The sequence below is a fragment of the Apteryx rowi genome, unplaced genomic scaffold (genome assembly GCF_003343035.1).
Source record: "Apteryx rowi isolate R43461 unplaced genomic scaffold, aptRow1 scaffold_13, whole genome shotgun sequence".
In the NCBI taxonomy this organism is placed as follows: domain Eukaryota; kingdom Metazoa; phylum Chordata; class Aves; order Apterygiformes; family Apterygidae; genus Apteryx; species Apteryx rowi.
The window spans coordinates 4,656,542-4,680,949 of record NW_020447530.1 but is presented as its reverse complement, the minus strand read 5'-3'; the positions used below and the strand labels follow the sequence as shown (position 1 = coordinate 4,680,949).

The 24,408-nt window shown below is 50.1% G+C and overlaps 1 protein-coding gene across 3 annotated transcripts in view; it reads right to left on the bottom strand.

Moving 5' to 3' along the window:
* SAMD4A (sterile alpha motif domain containing 4A) overlaps positions 1 to 24,408 on the bottom strand; it is a 128,474-nt gene that overhangs the window by 41,140 nt on the left and 62,926 nt on the right. For all 3 annotated transcript variants that reach the window (XM_026056130.1, XM_026056131.1, XM_026056132.1), the window contains exon 3: positions 11,985 to 12,503. In XM_026056130.1, coding sequence (XP_025911915.1) covers positions 11,985 to 12,503 — 519 coding nt within the window. The remainder of the gene's footprint in view (positions 1 to 11,984; positions 12,504 to 24,408) is intronic.

Genomic DNA, 24,408 nt, shown 5'->3' with positions numbered 1-24,408 from the left:
TGCAAGGAGTAGGAAGGGTTTTAGAGGGGAGTTTGCACGCCTTCGCCAGCACGTGCCCTTCCTCCCCTTGTGCTGCTGGCTGTCGTTAGTGCTGAGCACCCAAAAGCGTCTGATGGCTGTTGCCTACAGAAGCCAACTAGGTGCCAAGGCACGAGTTGGTAGGAGGATCCAGCTTTATTCGGTTGGAGGCATTACTCATCACACGCTTTACGGACACACATCAATAGCCGAAAGCACCACGCGGCACGTCCCAAGCTGTCCCACCTGGAGAGCCCAGGTATCCCGCTCCTAGCTGGAGCCCCTGACCAGAAGCCGATGGCGGTTCCTGTGGCTCATGGCACCAGGACGGCGGCAGTGAAAAATACAGACAGGGACCCAAGAGCATTCCCGGGTCAGGAGAAAAGCAAAGCTTCCCTCAGGGAGAGGAACAAGCTTATATGCAATGAGTAACCACAGATTACTGTCATCTATGCGGTGTCTGACAGGCACCAGAGCAGCTGGTAAAATACACTTGGGTCTAGGAGGATCCATCCATCACGCCCCTGCAGCAGCTCAAATACTCCTTCCTCGGCAGCCGAGAGGACGGACTGACAGAGGAGAGCTCTCCTGAGCCCTGCAAGAAGCAGGCTCCTGAGACAGGTGAGTAATGACCCAAAAGCGTGCCTGGGGGCCTCGGATGCACAGAATCATGTCTGTGTGCGCTGGAGCCTGCAGCAAAGTCAACAAAACCTCCCGGTCAAAAGACAGGCGAAACTGCGGAGGGGTCTAAAAGAATTACTGGGGATGTCTGACTTCGCTCCACAGCTAGGACACCATCAATCAGCCGCACTGGCGATTTCTGTGCTGTTTCCAGGTCAAAAACGTGATGCAATGGAGACTGTTGGTGGGGGGTAGCAGGCCAGATTACGCAGAGCATTTAAGATGCTTCACGGCACGGTTTTGTGTCAAGAGGGCTGGTTTAAGAGCCCCCGCGTGGCTTTGTACTTAAAAGCAGCCACCAGCAATCAGTGACAAGTACCTGACCTGTGCTGACCACCTGTATAAAGCCCACTGTGCTCCCATCTCCGTCTGTACATGCCTAAACGCCATCGACWCCACTGCTCGGTGTGAGTCACCGCTCAGCCCAGTCTCGTGGTCTCCTCCCTCTTTTGCTTTGGGCACACAAAGTTCCTCTGCCCTTTGCAGCTCTCTCTGCCAACGTTGCAGGTTCCCGTTGGTCCTTCTGCCATCTGCCTCTCCTCCAAGCGCTGCAGCTGACGGGGCAGAAGGCCCGAGCCGAAGCAGGACTGCAAGATCCAGCCTGCTGCACACCACCCAGAGCCCACACAAAACCCACTCGCTGCCGGGAGCTTGTGGGAAATGCATTCGCTTTCCCGCCTACTCTTTCTGCTTGGCAAGCAGATATCAATCACTTGCTTGACACCCTGCCTACAACAGGATCCTCACATAGCCAAAAAGCACTGCCTGGTGTAGGCTGCACATATGCCCTCCGTCTTCTCTTGTTCCTGTGTAAAAGCAGAGCGGGGCAAGGCGACGAGGACCCCATCTCCATTTCCTTGCCGTTTGAAACCTGAATTAACAACGCTCCACTTTGCTAACTGCATCTCACCAAACCCAACTGCTGTGGGCAAGAAACTCGGTCTTTCATCTCCAAGGATGTGTGGCTGCGGACCCCCTACAAGAGGAGACCACCAACGCAGGCGGTGCAAATAGCGAACACCAGAGGCCTCAGCCAAACAGGACTGGGAGAACCGCTCTCCCAAACGCTGACCTGGATGCTATGTCCAAAGCAAAACACTCAGCAGAGGCTGATGGGTTACTCCACATCATTGTTTTGTAGATCTCGGATATTGGCACATTCCTAAAGCAAGAGGAGGGTTTGTGGCCACCTGGGCCCTGGTGGAGCAAGCAGCAAAGTCTGGAGAGAGACGGGCTGGCTAGCTGGTAACGCAGCACGATGTATTGCATTACCCATTTCGGTGTTCGCTGGGAATAGTCAGCCTGACCTTTAGACTGCCCAAACGTAGCTGGAAACAGAAAGGGAAACAGTCAGAGCAGTTTGCTTCCGTAGTAAAAAAATGGATCTGGAGTTTAGATGTGCTAATCTTTCTTTTCTCCCAATGCAGAGTGTCATCTTCAGGAGGACCAGCCCAGGTTCCTGCATCTTCACATGAGACCTTGCAAATACATACACAGCAAAGACTAGGCTGCCTCCATCTCTTCCACTTAGATGAATCTCTTCCATTCGATGAATATATTTTTCTAGCCCAAATCTTGCTGCTGTGCTCCAGGATCCCACAGAGCTGCAGGGAGCAGTCTCCCTCCTTGCACTTGACCAGCCAAAAGCCCCACCAGCGGCTGCAGCGATCTTGGGGATGGACGGAGCACTTGGCCGTCCTGCTTTGAGATCAGGCCTGGACAGTGCGGGAGCGGTGGTGAAGGCGGGATGAGCACATGCGCCTGGCCCATCAAACAGCCAGCTGCCCAGCACAAAGAATGGACATAGCTTTTTCCCTTTGATTTTGGATACCCTCCCTGCTAAGCAGAGGGTGAGCAACAAGGCAAACGGAGTGACCTCAACAGGAGGAAGGGATACGGGCTACAAAACAGAGCTCTGCAGTGACCATTCAAGAGCGGTAGCTAAGTGTTTGCTCACAGCATCCCCCCAGTGTTGCTGACGCCCGGGCGGTGAAAGGCCATCCCTGTTTTCCTCCACCACTGCTATCATTTCCAATGCTTGATGGTTTCCAGGCAGAGAGCAGATGAGCATTCATCTCCTCGCCTGCTTAAGTGACACACTGCAGAGCTGTGGACCGTATCCTCCCAGGGACCAAGTGCTTTGCATTTATAGACGGGACAGGAAATCTGTATCTGCCGTTTACACAGCTGGAGTCATTTTCAGAGCAGACGAAGAGCACAGTGCTGTGACAAATGCTGCTGTTTCCCAAAACAGCCAATGTGGAAGGGGCCGTCTACCGTCTCAGTCCAGTTTTCTGTGGTATTTGTGCACAGTCTTCATGGATTGTAGAAAACAACTCCAGTCACGTTATCTTTTTGTATGAATCCTCCTCTGTTTTTAAATCCAAAATTTGCAAGATGTTATAGTTAAGGGTCCCTAGCAAGGGGAGCAACTCCTAGAAATGTTCCCCAATGGTTACATGCAACACCAGAGGGCATGAGCAAGACAACAGATACCCCAGTCTACTGCAGTTGAAAGGTTCACGTACAACAAAGGCCAACAAGCTTTACTCTATCAGTAAAAGAAAAACAAACAAACAAGCAAGCAAAGGTTTTGCAGCCTCCACCTTTCCCTGGATTCCCTGTCACCAGTGGAGTAACTAATAAAGACTACTGTGAGTTTAGGGGCGTTGCCCCATGAAGGCCATTTCTGAAAGATGCTAACCTGGCAGACGTCGGGCTCGTTCCTACATGCACTACCTGAGTCCTATTCTTTATTTCTATGGCATCCCCATCTGGTAGGGTGAGTACCAGTGTGCTAAGTCTCAGTACATAGCATGGCCAACTGAGAAAGAAGTGGAAGGGAAAGTTTCTGAAGAAAATTCCTGAATATGAAGCTAAGCCCCCAATAGTAAGAACAGCACATTTGTTTGCTTTACCGTTGTACCCGTATTAAGACTTTTGCACTCTTTATTTTTAAAGAAGCAAAACAGCTTGTTGTTTAACTGATAACTTTGCATGAGAAGAAACATGTCATTCTGTAAAAGTTAAACATACACTGAGGACACACAATCACCTTCACGTGGTAGCAAACCTACAGAGGAGATAGTTGTACTTGCAAGTTGTCCACCAACCCAACACAAACCAGGCTGGTCCCTCAGGTTAAAACATGCAATTCCCACCCAGTTACCAAGATCAGTTTGGGTGCTGGGTACAACGACAGATTAGTCTACAGTGGCAGGCAATAATCTATTGCATGACAGTGCAGGACAGTTGAAGAGTCACAAAACACACTCTGCCCATGACAAGTGCTTTCTAGGCGTTGCTTCTTCCACCTCAATTCTCAGCGGGGCTCTGCCCCAGATCATCAGTCTTCTTCATCAGCTGTCTCACCAGAGAGCTCAGCAACCTCAGCCAGAACTGGGGCAAACGCAGGCAAAATCCAGCAAGCAACGTCACCCATACACATGCTGACGTACAGTTTAGTAGCTACAGATCTGTCTGTACAGCAGCAGTTGGGGTGGGTTCTCCTCTGAGTAAGAAACATGGCAGAAACCCCTTTAGAGAAAGGTGGTGTCTCCACAAACTGGCACAGGGCTTGCTCCAGAATAGGAAGAGTTCACAGCACGGTCCTTCTCTCTGCAGGGTGCCCTGCTGCCACCAGCATCCCTGAAGTTTCCTGAGGCTACAGGGAGTTTGAACACCAGTACTTCTTACTGGTGACACCTGAGCATCACTCTGAAACCTAAATATTTCTTGAGAGCTGGCAGGTGCCAGCTGAGAGCCATGAATCTCGACAAAAGCAGGCATTACTGTCTGGCACTCAAGAAAGTACGCCGATTTATTCAATCTCTTCAGATCTAGGACAAGATAAAAGATTTTTCTTTTTGGGGACAAATAAGAAAAAAATAGGCAAGCATTTCTCCTATATTGCACTGCTCGCTCTCTCCTCTTAGACAAATGACTCAGCCCTGCTAGCAGAGACTCCCACGGGAAGAGCGTTAGAGGGGTCTGAGTGCATCACATCTCTCCCTTTTGTTCAGAAGCAGCAGTGCGACCAGAGGCTGCCAAACAGCTTTGCTGGTCGAGGATCTCCCTGTTCACAGGTAGGGGAACCTGGGCAGCACAGTGACACTGACATACCAAAGAGTTTGTTACAGCTCTCCTGTATAAACACAGCCTCAATGTCCAGGATCTCTGCTGTACAGGATATTCGATCCTGAAGTTTCTGACTGTCTCCATCTGTCACTGATCTGTGATGCACACCATCATCTCAGTCCCCTGGTGCCACCCACAGCACACCTTCACACAACGGTGTTGCTCCAAAAGGACCTGGGGCACACAGGGATCAAGCCAGCACGTGCCAGGGACACAGTCTGGCACTCAGCCCATGGCAGGACTGCAGGGCACCACAGGCCATGCACCTGCATCATGGGATAACCGCAGCTACTTGCTGTGTTTGGCCAATGTCATGGGCTTGGCAATGAGCAGTAGGGCTGGGATAGAGACAGGAGCCGATTCAGCTCCTTCCTCTTTTCTTGCCAGCAAAGACCACTGTCCTATTCTCACTAGGATCACCTGGATAACACCACTACCAGGCTGAAGAACCTCCTTCTCTTTTTGGAAGCACAGACAAGAGATGGACCCCTAGACACACAAGACTCCTGTAAGGCCAGCATCAACTGTGAGCACTACCTACCTTCTCTGTGGCCATCCCACACCGGAGAACCTGGTGTGCTACTGCTTTATGGTACAACTGTAGCCTAAACACAGGCTGTGCAGTGCTCTCATCCCATAGGCAAGGTCACAACTGGAGAAACTCATCCTTGTTGAAGCGCTGTCTGCATTTGACACTGAGACACCTTTTGAGCAGGTACCTGCATAAGAAGGTCTTCGTTTATCTGTGAGAAAGCACCTGCAACATCTGGCTCTTAAATTAAAACGTTTGGGGCAACTTATTGTCACTCCTGCAGTAAAATCAAGACGTTTTGCCCCCGTGCAGGGGGGCTGGCAGCTCTTGTCCCTTGGAACCTGCACTTCCAGGGGACTTTAACTGCCCTGGCACCACACCAATGAGAGCGTAGGAAAGTCTCACCATAAACTATTGAAAGAAGTAACACTGTTATTCCCAGGCTATATACTGGGAGTAGACAACCAGAAGGCTTGTCCAGCAGATACATGGCAGAGCTAGGAACTGAAGCCTCTACAGCTGTGGTTCAACAGGCTTGATATTGCCAAATGGAGTAGATATCACTCCCTTCACGCTGCTCTTACAGTTCAGTTCGAATCAGTGCATCGACTGTAACTGCACCCCAGCTTCTCAGTGCTGGACAAACGTATTTAACAACAGACCCTCCTGTTTCTCTGTGCACACTCGCTTCTGAGCAGGCAGAGAACACAGGGTTAAGCTATGCTGTACGTCCACTTGACAAATGAACCCCCCTGTGCAATCAGATCATACTCAGGTGGAACCAATTACACAGGGGAAAGAAAGGAGTCAGAGCTAAGCGCAAGAAACTGTTGGTCTGTAACTTTCATTTCTTACCCCTTTGTCACGGATCCTTGAGAGAAGAGCCAAAGGCTCTTATTAAACAAAGTTTTTAAGACTGCTCCTCTCTTTGCCAGCTGCAAAGCAGAATATTTAATGATGCATTAATAACATTAAGGGGAGAGGTGTTTGTGCAGGTAAACAGGCAGAATAAGGTGCTCCGCACATGTTGCCTTTGTGAAAGCTTGCCTGCTAAGCCTCGCACCCTGGAAAAGCGGTTCTTCAGACCGGCTGCCCCTTTGCTCTGGAGAAAGAGGGCTGCTTCTTTCTGCTGTTTCACATTGGATATTTAAAGCCCCGTCTACACTGCAAATGTGTTTTGCAACCCAGGCATTTTGTAATTGCCGTCTGACTCAGCTGCAGAGCTAAGGGCTCTTTGCTTGATCCTTTCCCACTAGGCCTGGCGTAGTTTTGGCCTTTTGCCCACTTGTGTTCACAAGCCCATGAGGAGGCTACCTTTATTCCCAGCATACTACAAGTTTGGTTTAAAGTTGTAGCTCAAGCTTCATGGGACAGGCTAAGAATGCATAGAGGCAGTTACCGTGATACAGTGGATGGGTGGTAGTATGTTAATTTTCACCACTCTCGATGAATCTATACCCTTAAGGTTGCTCCAGACTCAAACCAGTCACTTATGACACGGGGCCAGTCTTAGATCACCATTAGTGGTGCAAATCCAGAGCGACTCCTTTAGAGCGCTTGCAGACTTGCCCTGGAAATGCTGGAGAGCAGAAATCTCTCCTTGCCCTCTAGTAACAGTTCCTCAAATCTTTGCTAACATCAGCCAATACCATTAAAGAGAACTAGAAATTAATGATAAATCTGAATGAAGTTTCAAAGCCCTCAACAAGCCTGATCAGCCATGAGACAAAGCCAGATCTGTTCTCACAGTGTCAGTCTGGGTCTAGGTTGAGTCAAAGAGAAGCAGACAAGGACAGCGCAGAGCGAATTCTCATGTGAACTTCAACTACCCATATTTAAACCCTAAACCATAATAGCATTGCATCTAATTATGCCACAATGCAAGACGAAAGTACCGCAGGCAAGATCACCACATTGCTCCTCTGGGAAAGGCTTTGCTCCATTTCAGTGTCAGAAACAAGCGGTGCCTTTGTGGAGCTGGGTCGGGGAAGTCTGCGCCCTGGAAGATGCTGCTGGATTAAGCCCCTACTCGGATAAACTCCCACAAGTAACAGGAGAAATTAAAAATATCAAGAATAAAACTTAAACTGTAACAGTTTGAGGGATTTGCTTTGAAATAGAAGATTAATGGACATATTGATTGACTGGAGGGGTTGGGACAAAGGCTGACTAACCATGTTTATTTTTTAGCATCTGTTTGTGGACTTAACTGTGCTTGCGTCCAAGCAAATATTGTGTTACAGAAGCTTATGAACTAACGTATGAAGTATGGTCAGGTTGTCTCCAGCTGAGCCTGCGGGTTGTCAGAACACGCTGCCATCGAAATACATTAGCAGAAGTTACAACCCAAAGGAGGCTTCAAAACCAACAACTGCACGGGCTGCAAGCCTCGGTCTCCAGTACAACACATCGTGCTTGGGGAACGCTATCTCGGAGAGGCCACTGTTGCTAACCCTCCAGCAGATCTCTGTGCAAAACGCAGCACGCTTCGCCAGCGGGACAYGTGCTCCTATCCAGGCACTGGAAAAAAACCACAAGCTGTAGCTAACTTGATGCATTATCGAGGTCCTGGTGAACCATAGGGTTGTTCACGCAAATGACAGCTTACCATCTAAGACTAGATTCGGCTGAAGATGTGTTCAGATGCTTCTGCAAACCTACTCAGTTTTAGAAATATGTGTTTACCTCAGTGCTAAGCTCAGGAAAAAGGCTCCCTGAATATGGGCACTACAAATCTTGCAGCTGAAGCAGAGCTGTGTGACGGCGCGACACAAAAAGCAGCCATCGTGCAGTGCCAGGAAGCCCCGCGACCGGGCCCGGGCTGTTTGTGCAGGGGTTTATGTGAGGCAACACCGGCGCGAGGCTGAACGGCGGCTGCGGGGCACGCGGGAGGGCAGAGCCGAGTGGGAGAGATGGAGGAGGAACGCAACCTTCCAGCAAGGACCCGGGTACGCCTACACAGGCTCTGCAGACAGACCCATGCTCGCTCCGGGTGGACGAGATATCTCTTATCCAAAGGCTGTGCTGCTCTGCTGGCACCCCGCGGTGCCCAAGCCAAGAAGCCTCCAAGGACAGCGCTCTGCTGACACGGCCACCGGCTCCGGGTTCAAAACCGGCGTGTAACCGGCCGGGTCGGAGGCAGGCTCTGCTGCACAAGCCCGCATGAGCTTGCCCGTGCAGGACCTCCTCTGTTCAGGCCCTACCAAGAAAGGTGCCACCTTGAGGGGCTTCTCCAACCCCACTACGTCTCCTAAAAGGGTCTGCCGAGTTCTGCAGTGCTGTTTTCGCTCTGGGAGAACTGAGGAAAAAGACCTCAGCAATGCAGCACCTCAGGAACTGCTGAGTAATTCAGTTGTTTCTTGGTTTTCCGTGCCTTGGGATAATACTTGGAGGCCCCATTGGGCAAGAGGCTGTTCACTGCTCCTACTAACAGACGAGTCTGTGCATAAAAAGGCTCAAAGAAAGAAAAAGGGATTTTTGAAAAATGTCCTTTAAAATGTAACACTTCTTGCAGAACTTCAGCCACCATCAATGATTAACCTGCTACAGAGTGTCATAATCATTTAATCAGAAGCTATTTTTTGCAAGCCTGATTTGGCATTATTCAGGCTGATTTCCCCCTTAGGTAAGCAGCCCAATCTTCAYGATGTCTTGGGTCTCCTCCTCCTCAGAAAGCGTCACTGGGAGGTGATATCAGGGCTCCTCATCCGAAGCTCTGAAAGTCATCTTCATCCACAGATGAAACTTGTTCCTCCTGTCAGACCTCTCTGTATTTAGCTCGTAACATGAGGAACCAAATCCCTTCTGAATCCACCTATTAYAATCTCCTCCCTCGTATGAAAAACCTCCGAATTGCCAGGCATGCAAAAACCACAAGGAGGGACTCAAAAAACTCACAGGAGAGGTTCAACAGACCAATAGCAAACGCATTCGCGGTTCTTTTCCTTTTGCCTCCTCGTTAAGCCTTTCCCGTGCAACGTGGTCATCCTCAAAATGCCCAGAGAGCCGGGTCTCGGCAGACGCGGAGCTGCTCACGCAATCCCGAGCTATCAAAAGCCACGGCTTCAAAGGAGGCTGCCAAACACCGCGTCATCGCCATCTCCAGCGCCGTGCCATCTGACTTGGTTCCAAACCTGCACACGTGGGCCGGGCTGTCGGAGACTCCGTGACCCGCGCAAGGTCGTGGGAGAGCAACCCACGGCGAGCGGAGACGCGGTTCTCCTTCGAGGCTTCCCGYGCCGACGGCAGCTTCCCTGCCGCATCTCTCCGAGGGATGGTACGGGCACGTTCACAAAGCGCCTTCTCAGAGTCTGCTTCAGTTACGGGCACCAGCCACCCGAAATGCGGCATCTGCAGCCCGGCTCCTTCGGAAAGCCCAGGCGTTAAGGCCCCGCCGGGGTTAACTCCATCCCGCAGCTAGGCTGGACCACCCAGCCTGYGAGCACAGCCCAGCCGCGCTCACGCGGCCCCTCGGAGCAGCGCGGGCGGTGCGTGTGCCGGTGCCAGTGCCGGCGAGAGCGCCTGCCCGAGCAGCCGGCCCATCAGAGGCGCTCGCGGCAAGAGCGGATCGGGCAGGCCGCGTTATTAACCGCGGCAGCCCCGGGCAGACGCTTGCACGCCACCCTGCAGTCGCGTCTCCAAGGCAGCCCGTCTCTCTCTTCTGCCCGGGACGTAACGCAAGCCACGGGGAGGCTGCGCGGGGAACAGCTGCGGCGAGCGTCCCGCGGAGCAGGCGCGGGCGGAAACACCSCTCGCTTCCCCGCACGGCGACGGTACCCCCGCGGGAAGGGGAGGATGTAGGAGATCGCCACACCTCCTGCACCACCGTCCCAGATACGCTGACCCTTCTGCGAAACCGCCGGCAGGAAGAGCAGCCAGCAGCAGCAGCAGCCCCTGCACGGCCGCACGCCGGGGACTCGGCTACCAGGGTGCTACGGCAATAAGCCGAGAGCAGCATCTCCTATCGCTTTCAATTTGAAATGCCACCTAAAGAGAGCGCTGATTACAGGAGTGGAAGAAACCCAGAAGCCTTTAGTGACCGTTTTAAAGCTTTCAGCTATTTAATTGTGGGTTTCCACATGCTGACAGAGAAGCCAAGTGCCCTCACCACAAGAAGCTTCTCCTCCCAGAAGCTATCTCGGCATGCTTCATATCTAGGGAGATGCCAAGCATCTTCAAAAGAGGCCTCGAGGACTGCCCAAAGCTGCCGTGAAGGAGGACATCAAGGCTGGCAGGTGAATGTTAGCAGCAACACAAGGCRACAACAAGGCTGGCCGGTCCAGGGGTGCCCGAGATGGATCAGCATGGGGAAGGCTAGAGAGGGAACGAAAACTCAAAACAGGTCTGGGGAAGAACGTGCACTTATTGCTATTAACCACCTGCCAGGACATCTCCGATAGCATGGACAAAAATACGGCACAGTAACAGAGAGCCAGAGCACAGGTGAGTCCTGGAACCGGCTTCAGGAACAGGGCAGAAAAGGAGGGGACCGTCAGCRCTAGGAACAAGATTGTCACGAGGACAGGCCATGAGGGCTGAACAGAGCACAGAAAGGGCAGAACGAGGGGGCAGGAAGAGTGAGAAGACCGTACCAAAATAGGGATAAAAAATGAGTTTCAGAAGAACTTGCTGGCTTGCCTTCCTGGAGCCCTGCATGCCCTGTCTGGAACGGTCCGCCGCCGCCGCCGTGTAATGCGAGCTGCGGAAGGTCTCTGAGCACAGACTGCATTTCATTAGGATAAAAGACACAACAGCAATCATAACATCCCTCTGCGCAAAGAGCGAGTGGACAGAAGAGGTTCCAAATCATTCGGAGAAAATGCTTTGTTTGTTCTCTCCCGAAAAGACGGCTAGCAGGCATAAACGACTGCTTCAAAAAAATGAGAGCTGCACTAAATCTCCACTCAAAACTAGCGATAAATCTCCAGCCACACTGCCCTGCAGCATCTCCAGCTGTCCGGTCCTTGGGCTCCGGCCTGCAACGTGTGCCATTCCCATCAAAGCTTGGGAGGGCCTCCATGGGGGAAAAGCTACACAGTTCTCCACCACTTGAAACGGAAAACGCTGAGGGCTGCCTGTCTAAAACCCACCGATTACAACTAGCTTCACATCCCTGTGCACTGCAAATAAAGAGGAACATTTTCAGAGATGCCCTGAAGATTATGGGTCCCAACCCTGTCTCTAAAAATGACACCTGCGCTTTGGAGGCAAGGCCGCAGTAAGGCTCTGCCTCGAGTCCCCGAGACACTTTTGGAAATGAAACCTCAGCTCCCAGATCACTTTAGGAACTTTTGAATAGTGAACTCCAAACCTAGATTTAGTTATAYGACAAGAAAGGGGCTGCCTTTGACAACGCGCATTTTTGCTCTTACAGCTTCTTGGCTGTTTTACCCTCCTCTCCAGCTACTACGTCTTTAAAATCCTACAGGATTAGGGGGGAAAAAAAAAGTAGTAGGCAGGAAATAAAAAAGCAGGTAGGACAGGAGGAGTTTTCTATGGCTCAGCTGAAACTAGCCCCTCTACTAAACACCGCAAAGAAATATTTTCTAGCAGGGGGCACTATGCTGTGAAAAGTGGCCCTCAGCGGCCCTCAGCAGTGTTTTATGTTGGTACTTACTCGTGCTTGTGCTAGTTCCAATAGTATTGATAGTTGTGGGGACAGAGGAGGAGGAGTAGAGGGGCAGATGGCCGTTCTCACACGCCAGGTTTTTGTCCTGCCAGCTGGAAGCGCTGACACTTATGCCAGAGTCTCGAGAGTTTTGCCATCCGTTGAGTTTATCATCGGAGTTCTGTCTTTGGTGATAGTAGTGTGTCTGCCCATAATCCACAGAATCGGACCGACCTCTGTTTTGGCTGCCAAAACTACCCGACGTGCGGTCCTCTAAATGATTGAGCCACATGGCGAGAGCACTTCTGTCTTCTAACGAAGTGGCAGGGTGTATCAACGCATAGGACAGCAGTTGCCTGCTCTCTTCGATGTGTTGGTTGTGTTCAATCGAGTGGGCCAGGATTTTAGGCAAGAGTTTCATGTATTCAACTTTTGCTTCAATGTTTCCTGGTTTCAGTAAAGGCAGGTGGGTTAACAATAGGGAAATCACTTTATCCTTGGATTCTTGTTGCCATTGGTTAATGATTCCTGTTGGAGGGGGGAAAAAAAAAAGAATTGAGAAATCAGCAAACAGATGTAATAAATAAATAAACAGACCCTGGCAAGGTAAATACAACATGACAAAGGGATTCCTGCATGCTCGATGCCACTGAATGAATGTCCTCCAGGCTCTGCGAAACACACCTCTCGCAGGCGGAGGGATCACCGCTGCCTGAAACCTGAGGTCATAGCAACGTGTGCCAAATTTGACACCAAAAGTTACCAGACATTCCTGAAAATCACCCAAAGGGCCAAATTATACCCACCTCTACAGCCACATAGCTCCACTGCTGTTAAAATGAAGTTGGGCTGATGTTAATCACAGTCACATTTAGGCCCAAATTTTCAGCAACATTGCAGATTCCACAAAATATTATACACAAGCTTTTCCTCGATAAAAGTAACCTTCTGAAAGCACTGGTTAGAAAATGGAATGGGGTAAGACAGTAACTAAAACAAGGTGTTGGTCCATCCATCAGCCTGGCGGGCTAAGCTACCCCAAAGGTATTTAGGGAGGGGCTCAGCTGAAGCAATTCCTGAGCTATTATTTCTGTGTTAACTCAAGGCCGATAGGAGAGGTTTGCAAAGACTAGAAAAAGCACACGTAGCGTCTAGCTTTAAAAATAAGCAAAAAGAGAAGCCAGGGAATTATGAACTGGTCACTTAACTTGAACTCCTGAAAAACTGATGGAACAAATAATGAAGCAACCTATTTGTAAGCACTTAGAAGATAACAAGATGATAAGTGACTACCGACGCAGATTTGTCAAGAACAATCTAATTTCCCTCGACGACAGGGTAACTGGCCTTGCGAATAGCTGGAGAGGCAGTAAGTGCCGTATATCTTGATTTTCATTAGAGGCTATCTCACATGGYTTTCTCGCAAGCAAACTGGAGAAACATGCTCAGACGAAACTCCTGTAATGTGGGCACACGGCTCATCAGAGGGCTGTACGGAAAGAGCAGTTACTCATGATTCCCGGTCAGACTGGAAGGATGTGCTGAGCRAGGAGCCCTGCTCGGGGTGTGACACCACCTAGTATTTCATTAGTGATATGGGTGATGTATTCAAAGCGCAGATACCACACTAGGAAATATTGAAAACGCTCCAGAAAACTGCAATAGAAGTCAAACAACCTTGAGACCCAAAGAAAAGTCAGAAAAAAACAGCTGTGTTAAGTACGGATGCAAACTTGTCCATGCAGGTAGGAATAAAAAGCTATGGAGCACAGGATGGGGAAGGAGCGGCTGAGCAGCAGACCTGCCGGGAAGAGTCTGGGGTCGTCAAGCAGCACGGACTGGACATCGCTCAAACTGCCATACCGTTGCACGCAGCAAATGCATCAGCCAGAATGTCATCTGTCAGACACGTGAAGTAACCCATCTGTTAGACTCAGCAGGTAAGCTGGAGGGGAGCGTCCGTCTGGCACGTCTACCGCTTTTAARGTAGAGCCCAGAGCAGGGCAACAGGGTCTGGTTAGAAGCGGAGAGAATACAACCGCGAGGAAAAGCAGAAGGGAAGAATGAGAGAACACAAACCCCTCAAACTGCTGAAAGAAGGATGCAGAGAAGCACCTCATGGGCTGCTTTCCATGTTTGCTGAGGACTGATCAAGACGTAACAGATTTAAATTGCAGCAAGGGAGAACGAGGTCAGATATGAACTACCTCCTACAGGCAGAGAGACTAATACACAGGGAGAGGTTGCAAAGGATGTTGTGCTCCATCATCGGAGGGTTTTCTGAACAGCTCATACAACTACTAGGCGAGGATAACTCAGGAGCTATCTAGACAACCTTACTGGTTGACATAGTGAGAACTGAGGTGCAGATATCTTGGGCCAGGCTGTGACTCCCTCAAGGTTGACATCTAAATGAGGCCAACGATGGACGCCTAGAGAAAGAGTTTAAAAAACAGGGCAGGTACAGAGTGGTCCTTCCTCTTGACCAGTCTCTGCAGCCTCCCGGCCGGCAGGCCACAGGCATCCTTCTGCCGCAGGGGCAGCTGCGACCGGGTACTTCTCGGCCACACATGGGCCTGTCCTCCAGCGATTTATCTAACCCCCGGAGAAGCCTTCAGACCTTGGGCCCCCATAGCAGGCTGTGCCTAAGAGTGCCGCAACCAAACTGTCTCGAGAAAAAGTACTTCTGTTTGTTTGTTTTCAACCTGCTGCCCAAAAGTAACAACGAGAGCCCTAAGTTCTCATATTACAAAAAAACAAACAAAAAATAAACCCCAGAATACCAAACTTTCCTACCTACGTTCTCCCTCTCTAACAGAGACTCCTCCTGCTGTCTCTTTGCCACAATGCTGCGTCCTCGTCTCTCCCTGCGCGGAAGCCGCTCTAAACCTCTGACTATCCTTGCGCCATCGTATTTTTCTGAAATACGGTAGCTGACGCCACACACATCAAATGAAGACCCAGGCTCGCGTTTGTAAGAACATCCATCAGGTTCGTTCTTTGGAAGAGACAAGCTGCAGCGCATTAGATAAATCTCACCCTTCTAATATGTAATTACCCCGTGACCCAGGAAAAAGGCACGGTGCCGCGCTCTGCCGTTACAACAGGGCCGTGGCACAATTAGGACCAAACTCCTTACGGCGTTCCCCGAGCACCAACGCCAGTGTTCGCCGGCAAACAGCCCTCATTCCTGCAGCTCCGGGTGCCCGTTTCAAGGCACGCAACTGTTTGGATACGAAACCACTAGATGGCTTTCTGGAAACACCGATGGCTCCCACTGGAACTTTCTGCAGCAATATTTACTTCTCTGGAGACCCACCCCTCCTCCAAAGTCCCTTCGCGCTTCCCTACCCAACCGTCAGCACGCCCTCGCACCGTCATACTGCGGGACACAGATTCATTAGGTTTTCTCTGTAACAGAACTGTGATTTTTGGTAGCCTGAACGGGGTCACGTGCGTAGATGACAAGTACCAGGAACCCGGGTGGTCGCGCACTCCAGGGATGTCCATCACCCCACGGGCTCGGAGGCAGGTCTGGAGGTGAGCCACCTTTGCAGGATCTAACTTTAACGTGCTCTGCCAGCATCCCAAATTCACGTCCCCTTGCAAGGGTCCCCAGGCTGACGCGTGAGGTTGTTTAGGTGCTAGAAAATGGGGTTTGGAAAAGCAACACCCAACTGAAATGAATCTGTAAAAAAAAAAACAGAAGTGTTGAGGCACTTAAGCCCACCTACCCAGCATGGGGTATTACGGACAGGAGCGCTCTCAAAACACCTTGGAGAAGCTACRCCACTTTGCAGAGAGTCATTAAGCATATGTTCTGGCAGAGAAAGCAAGAGGAAGGCCTTAATTTTAAAGACATATTGCTAGGAAAGAGGAGAGCCAAGATCCAGTCTGTGTTCCACTATTTTAGATTTTAAATAAAAACTAATTGGAGTAGGGTCTAGTCAACACCGTCACTTCTTCCTGCTACGCAGTGAGCTACATCTGACCTGTTACGTGTGTCCTGGAAACACCTTCCAGGCAAGATGGGGAAAGCGATACCAGATTTGCGGATCCTGACAGTGTTTCAGTAATGGGCTGCGTTGCAGCCTGAAGTCCTAGGTAATGCAGAGCATCCTCCAAAATCACCCATTAGGTTCCTGGTGACTGTGAGCACCTGCAAGGTTAAGCACCAAGTGAATGAAGGTGCTTTTTTTTTGAAAGCTGTTAAATAGCACTTAGCATCTAAATCCCTTTATGGATGCAACTGCTGGAGGATTCATTGACCGGGTTGCTTGATTTTTAAATGTTACTGGCCGCACACAACACCTACTACATGTGCCACACACTTTTCTAACTACCATCTTAAAACAAATGAAGCCTAAGCATTTGCCCACCGGAGCATGCTCCGTATTTTTCTATATGTAAATATAACCATGTAAGAGGCAAAGCTGCTCCCTCGGCTCGGGGTGTAGATCACTAAATACCAACTCTGGATGATTGCTATCTCCAAATTTAAGCTGGTTTTGTACTGTGCTTAATCTGATTTACCTGCAGATGCTGCTGTAAGGGGGCAGCCCTCTCCTCTCTCCCCCCGGCACAAGACTGCAGCCRAGGCTGCTCACCAACCTCACTGAAAACTAACCCATTTTTTTTAATAAGTATTTTTGCTATGTTAGCTTTCCTTATCATCCCCTTTTCATTGCCATCCGGACAATTCAGCAGCCCTTTTTGGCCGAGGTAGCCAGCCCCCAGCTTGGTGCAGTCTGCTGGGAGAGGCTGCAGGATTTTGCAACAGCCCACACAGCTGCTTGGATAAACTGAGAATTAAAAGACGGTTAAAAAAGGCAGGCACTGCACCACCAGAAGAAGTCAGAGGCACTTGCAAACAGGACCTACAGACACAGCAAAACACACACAGAACAAGCAGAGCCTGGTGCAAACTCAGCGCAGGGGTGGAGGCAGCCACCTTGGCTGTGATGGCTCCGGGAGCCCCGGCCAGGCTCGTCTTCCTCGTGCTGGGGGCAGCTGAGCCTGAAGATCACCTCTGGAGAAACGGAGGACAGTGCCAGAGCTGCTTCTTGGGAAACTTGTCTCAGGCCTCCAAGAGATGCAGATGTTTGAAATAACAAGCCAAAAAGATGGAGGGTTGGTCTGAAACGCCACTGTCCGTGAGGCCGGGCCGGTGCTCCCGGTGGGACGGGCCCCATCCCTGCCCAGGCCCGGGCAGGAGCCCTTCTGCTTCTAAGCCAGCAGTACGATGTGCACAATTAAACAAAAACGGAAAATAATTAGATCTGAAAGAGGTTTGGCTCTCTCTGAGACAGGACAGAAGGTCAGGCTTAATCCTATCCGCCAACGAAGAGAGGGATCTGGAGAAGGCAGGGGGAAGAGGAAAGCTAGAGCTGCTCCTGGGCAGGGGGAGAGGCAGCTGGTGGCTCACGGAAACCCTTCTCCATCCCCTCTCTCCTAACACAGGAGCTCTCAGTTCAATTCCCTGCCAGTTACCAAGCGCTCACAGACGTCTGGATATCTAGGATGCCTCACCCCTTATTGCCAGAATTTCTGCACTGAGAYCCCCACGGTCAAACACGGTTAAGAAACGTGTCCCAGTTTCTGGCTCCCACGTTCCAGGGATCCTGCACGCTACCTAAGCACTGTTTCACGGGGACTTGAGTAGGGACACAAGTCCCAGTACGGTCTCATTAGTTATTCTGGTTACTGCTGGATGCCTAACGCTTTCTGCCGCAATAGGTCTTCATGATGCTAAGAGACAAGACTATCGTCATTTGCAGCAGGCCTTTGATTTTGAGCCTGGACAAAGCCCCAAAGTGAGAAACCCTGCCTCGCTTTTCTGAAAAATCACTGTCCTGCCTGTTGCTGTAACTGCACTGACATCTCCTTTTGAAGACGAGCTGAAATAACCTCCCGGGAGCACGCTGAGGAGCCGGGCCCACACCGCAGCCTTGCAACCCCGCAGCCCGGCTCACCGCTGTGCTGGGAATAGACGGGAGCCGCCGAAGAGCAGGAAGCAGCAGCGCGTGGCGTGGCAGGGGCACGGCTGCCCTTTCAAGTGCAGAAGCGAGCAGCGACGGTGCTCGTTCAGCTTGAACCTYGGTGTACCTGTCCGCTAGAATCACCGTTTTCATTAGGGGACTCCGTTCTTCTTGGGTGGTTGCAGAGAGGCTGAATAAAGGTTATATGTGAAACTATCTTCTAACTTATGACAACTTCACTAATATTTTTTTTCCCATGCAGTATAGCTCATGCGCGTACACCGTACAATGGAGAATCTCAAGTAATAAAAACCCAGGCCCTACTTGAAATTTTACTGCACAATCCCAGCATTTGCAACGTTATCCATCCCATAGCAGGAGCACATCAAACCCGGCAGGGTGTTACAGAATCACAGAATGGTTGAGGTTGGAAGGGACCTTGGGAGATCATCTAGTCCAACCCCCCTGCTCAAGCAGGGTCACCTAGAGCACGTTACACAGGATCACGTCCAGGCAGGTTTTGAATTTGGGTCCTCCTTCCAAGGCTGAATAGGTCTAACGCGGGGAGATACCAGCAGTGCCAGCTAGGATACCCACAGTCTGGCCAGGACTTCGCCAWGAAACATCAGCCCTGCCTCACTCCAAGCTAGTGTCCCGCGTAACCAGCGTGAGAGCAGCCAAAGGGCTGCCTTGCTCGTATCCCTTCTCCGTCGGACACCGGCAACAGATGCTTCAGAAAGGGTAAAACGAGAGGCCAAGAGCAGGGTGATACTTCCCATGCTACTCTCCCTGGAAGCAGCAATTCCTGGCTTGAGCCAGAGGTGATGTTTTGCAGCTTAATAAGCACTCATTGGATTTCTCTTTCACAAATTTGTTTTAATCACTTTTGGAAGCGTGTAAACTGTTAATATCCTCCACATCCTGTGGCAGCGGAGTCCACTGTTTAATGATGCATTGTGTGAAGCAGCACTTTCTTTTGTTTACTTTGAACGTGTCTCCTGATAAATGACTCRGTTATTTAAACCGCCAGCAAGGCATGTGGATTTCCTGAAGCCATTAATGATGTACCAAGAACACAGTTGCAGTTTTCTAAAGGTAAACGCCAACCTAGAGTGACAAAGAAATGGATAGACACACACAGGCATGGCTTTTTAGGCAGCCACTGCAGAAGTGCACAAAGCCCAGGGCAATGCAGGTGGCACGCTGGTGCTGGGTAGCAGTTGGCACCTGTAGTTAGAAACCTGGAAGTAACAGCCAGCAAGGTATTTTTTTATTATTATTTTTGATTTTTGCAAACAGACCTCTGGCTTCCACCTCTGAAACACTGACCCTGCGCAGAGGGACAGACGAGAGTAGCTGTCAACACACACGCGCAGATGGATTTGTCTCATTAGAGGAGATGTCTCTAAGGAACAATGGAAATACATGATATCTCTCAAGTGGTTAAAAAAAAAAAAAGCCCTAACCAAGATAAACCCTTTCATTTTGAAAGCAGAATAGAAAGCTCTGCAGCAGAAATTAGGTTATCCTTGTATTGTCATATACGACTTATCAGATTTCACAAGCGAAGTAGACAAATATGTCAACTGGGGCTTTGACAAGGTGGTTGAGATGAATGATGTGCAATTTATGAACTAGACAACAGCTTATAATGGGTAACAAGGACAATAATTAAAGACTGCAAGCATTTTAAAAACTGCCCAAGGATTTTCAGAGTGACAAAGAGTATGTTTAAACACCAGGCTTGGTATTATCACTCCACAATGGCATGTCAGTGCATTTTTTCCAGTTGTCAGTACATTATTATTAAATTACTGTTTTATTATACCCTTGTTTTCAGTTTAGCAACATTTACCATAAAAAGTTCTCAAAAGTGCATTCAGATAACATGTTCAAGCAAGAAACGACTATGAGTTAGATGTGCATATCTGCGGGGCACTGGCTACACAGACTACCTTTGCAGCACTGCTGGATGGACCAATGTACTTGGATGCGGTCAAGGACAAGTGGAGTTTGTACCAAAAAGTTAGGCTAGGTTCCCTGATCTTGCAAGCGATGCAGCCCGGTGTTACAGGAATTCCTCTGAAGGAGCCTGCGTGGCTCGGAGGGAGGAACTGGGGCGCTCCTGGCCCAAGTCCCCTTAGCGCTGAACCGTACAGAGATTTTCACGGCTATGAGGGAGAATGGCAAACTAGAAATCCAGTCTGCGCTTACGCCGCTTGCAACAATTTGAAGCAAGTCTGAAATTGGCTGCCCTGGCGTAAGTGGTGTCTATTTCTGGKTTAGCAGGAAGGGTAAAAACGCCAGTGCAAAGGTGGCCTTCCTCAGTGGTGCTCCCAGAAGAGGTCCCCATTGTTTCCAGCTTCCTCTATTACCGATGCAGCATTAACTCCAGCCGCTGGCGTTAGGCAGAACTGGGCTGAGGTATCCACTGTTTTTCAGCCGAGGCATAAAAATGAGCACCCGGACTCCTCCTGCTTAATAAAGATCTAACGGCATCATTATCATTAACCTCCAGGTCCCCGAGGGGAGCGAGGCGTTGCGCTGCCACCAGAATCAGTGAAATCTGCAGTACCTGAAGTCATCATTAGCATCAGCCCCTCGCGTCTAAACACCAGGCACAGCAGCACATGTTTCTTCACAGTTTCAGAGTAAAAGGGATCAGGAAATCCGACCTTGTGGATTAACACAGCCCAATCACCTCTGCTTGGCCAAAAAGTCATCTCCCGGAGAAGTGCCCAGGCTGCATAAGACGACACAAACAGAGACTCCCCTTGTGTTTATTGACCATTTGTTCCAACGTGTCCCAAACACTTCAGATTGCTTTTAYTTCCACTTTGAATTTATCTGGCTTCAGCTTCCAGATAAATCCTGGTCTTGCTTTGACTGTACCTCTAAATGAAAGAGCTCCTTGATGCTCTGCATTTTCTCAAGTGAAGGTACGTCAGGACTCTGCAAGCAAGTCGCCTTCCAGTCTTGTTTCTGTAAGTTTAGTAGAAGCTAAACACCCTGTCTCTCAAAGGCCGTGGCTGTTCATTAATGATGTTCATTAATGCTGAGCCCATTTCATATAGCACTTTACCGGCTCTGTGACTTCTAGCAGCCCCATTAATCAGGTATTATGTGACTTGGTAAAAAGTCTCAGTGGCGTGGAGAGACCATACCCAATCTTCTATAGAGGTTTCTGGGGCAAAGCTAAAATAGAATAGTAAAAATTAAGCAGATTTAAATCAGAAGTCTGAATTTGCACCAAGTGTGGTAACCAGGGACAGGCTGCTGCCAGCATTTTGCCAGTACCAGGCTCCCTAAGACTGGATTTCCCAGCCTGTGAGATGGTCTAAGTCCACGCTGCCCATCACGCCCGATGCTCTCCGCTTCTTGTCCTAAGCTGCAGGGCAGCGCTGCAGAGGCGACCCCGCCGYGTGCGGCGCCCGTGCACGTGCCAAGGGAAACCCAGCACGCTTCCAGACAAAAGGATTTCACTCATTACTCGCGGTAATTACCACCTACGTGTAAAGCCTTGCACAACATTTTGTTGGGGCRAATTTCCGTCGCTCTCTTTTCTTCCTAAATCAATCTCTATCAAAAGACCGACATTAAAAAAACCCACAGCGAGAAGTCCTTGGGAATTCCTCTCCGCACCCCATCCAGAGCCTGTGCGACGTCTCCTCTGCGAGAAATTGGCAGCTTTCTCCCTCCACAAGAGGCCAGTCAGGAAGAATTTCAGCATGTGCCTTTTCTTTACTGTAAGTGACGCTAATTTAAAAAAAAAAACCTTGATGACAACGATTATTACAGACCTGCCAACTGCACAGGGCTGAGGGATTCAAGTAGCRAACGCGGCTGACTTCGAAACGCCAGCGAACCCGACGCCTGCTGCTTCTCTCCCCAAAGTCGATGCAAAACTGCTAACGGCACAGGCAGGACCCCATCAGCGACGTGTCTCCGTGCGGCTGCGGGGAAGGCAGCTCCGCTACAGCCAGCGCCTGCGTCGGTGCCTGCGCTCGAGCCGACCTCAGCGCCGAGCTGCAGGACCTGATCCTACRCGTCTGAAGTCAGCGGGAGCTTTGCCAAGCAGCATCGGTGCCTGCTGGATCAAGCACCGGTGGCTTCCTGGCACCTTCCGTGCGGCTGCTCTGCAGCAGCTGGGGAGGCCGGTTCTGCACTGCCGGCCACTTCTTCCCAGGCCCCCGGAACGGCTTCTCCCAGGGGACGTGCCGCAGGAAAGGCCAAGGAAACATCTCCGCTGCCTTGTTGCCTCCACTGCTTCTCATGCAGCCCGACTTGGGAGAAATTCGGGACGTGGACACCAAGGTCTTTTCCTGTAACGAGCCTTGGCTAGAAGCTGGTAAAAGCCAGAAGGTCTCCAAACAAGCATGGGACAACAGAAGAGCTCATGGGCTGCTAGAGGTGGCAAGGAGGGCACCACGGTTTCCCTCCCAGAGCTTCCATACTGAGAGCTACCAAGCTGAGGGTTCAAAGCGGCCACGTGGCTCAGCGTTAGCCCAGACATTTCTGTCTGTAATGAAATATAGGAAGGCAGTATTTGAACTTCCCTCTTCTTCTAGCTGCTTGGCTTCTGTTCAGATGATCTCTTTTAGGGCAGAAGGACCTTTTGTCATCAGCACCCAAACAGAGAGGGCCGACAGACAACGGCGGGCGACTTGAATCATGAAATCCGCAGGGAGCAAGAGCCTTCTCCAGCACCGCGGCCCACCTCACGCTGCAGGCTCTCGAATGGTGCGCCCAGGAGCACCAGTGCTCGATGGAAATTTCCCTGGTGATGCACTGAGACCCATCGGTTCACATGGTGCTGGCTCTCTTCCTTGTTTCCAGCAGCTACATCACATTTAAAGAAGCTAAAAATACATTAAGTACTTTCCTAACACTTCTTTTCCACCCGAGCAATCGCTGCAGTTGTTGCAGAGCAGCTCCGAGCAGGCGGGGAGGTGAGCAGACCACTGCAGATGCAGGGAAGGGGAGAGGAGATCCCATAAAAATGGGGCAATAGACACAGCACAGCTCCGAGACAGGAGGCGCCCGGAGAACTCCCTGTGGTGGGCAATCCGGCTTCTTTAGGAAACCTTTAGACAACCTCCCAGTGGCCCCGGTGCAGCGTGTGCAACAGGCCGGTTCTTCCGTGCCCATTTCCGAGGCCGCACGGGAAGGTTTTCTGGCCCAGTTCAGCAAGTCGCAAAAGGCTTGCTGGCCGTTGCATCTTTAACGCACCTCACTTTGAAACGACAGCCGATTTCTTGCGTTCTGCTTTTGAAGCTAGGCTAAGCAGTAGGTGACCGTATGACATGGAGCTTGTGGCAAAAAGAAATGACCCCTGGGGGATAAGAGGATAAGCCCTACTCCACTCTTCACCCTTTTAAAGGCGGTTCTCCTTGGGCAGCAAGTTCAGCTGTTTGCTGCTGGTAGCTCCCCTCTCCATCAGGCTCTCCAAAGCAACGGCAGACCTGTCAGGTGTCCCTTTTGTACGTCCTTGTGTGGAAGAAATCACTGGAAAAGCAGTTTCCAAACACACTGTCTCAAGCTCGGATAACTTTTCTAAATCTCACAGCTGTGCAATTCAGGGATGGTATTATCAAAAGTTAAGAATTTAGCTACTTAAGTGAGCCTCAAAGAAAACCCTTGATGAGATCTTTTCATCCCGTCGTCCCATACAGCCTGAAGAACCCTTAATCACTTCAGCAGATACAACAGCAGGGCAGGGAGCTCAGTGGTCTTCATGCAAGTCGTAAAATCATAAGTGAGAAAAACTTCAATTATTTTGTTTAGAAGCAGAAGGAACTGTGAGATCCCTTAATAAAGCATTCCTTAATTCATGCAGAGATCCACAAGAACAGAAGAACCCGGTTCTATCATACTGCAGAGCAAGTAGAGGGGGGAAAAAAAGATTTGCACAATTTTTACACTATTTCCTACTATAACTCAGAAGCTTGCCAGTGTTCCAGGTACTGTGAAGCCATTTGTACAAAACCAGAAGCACTATATTTTTAGCACTGGAGAATAGCATGGCACAATCATTAAGTGTGCTTCTGGAGACAGCAACAAGAGCAGAGATTTTTCTTTTTCTAAATTGGCTACAGCCACTACAATTTTTAGCCCAAAGCAGACTTCCAGGAAATTCAGGAGAGGGAGTCTTTTTCCATGACATATTTAATACCAGGCTGAAATACACTGATGCACTGAATTTTCATACCATGCATCTGGCAGGAAGTTTCACGGGTTTGTTTTCTAGGCTGTATTTGTTGCATGCTTTTGCTACAAAGCATAATATCATGCATTATGATAATATTCCCTAGCAACATAACTTTAATTTAGCGTAGAGCTTTACAACATTGAGCACCCCAGAACCTCTCATCGACTCCAAACAAAGACGACACACTGGGTAACACCATCAAAAGCCCCACGGGGGCCCCACGGCACACATGCACAGCGGCACTCAC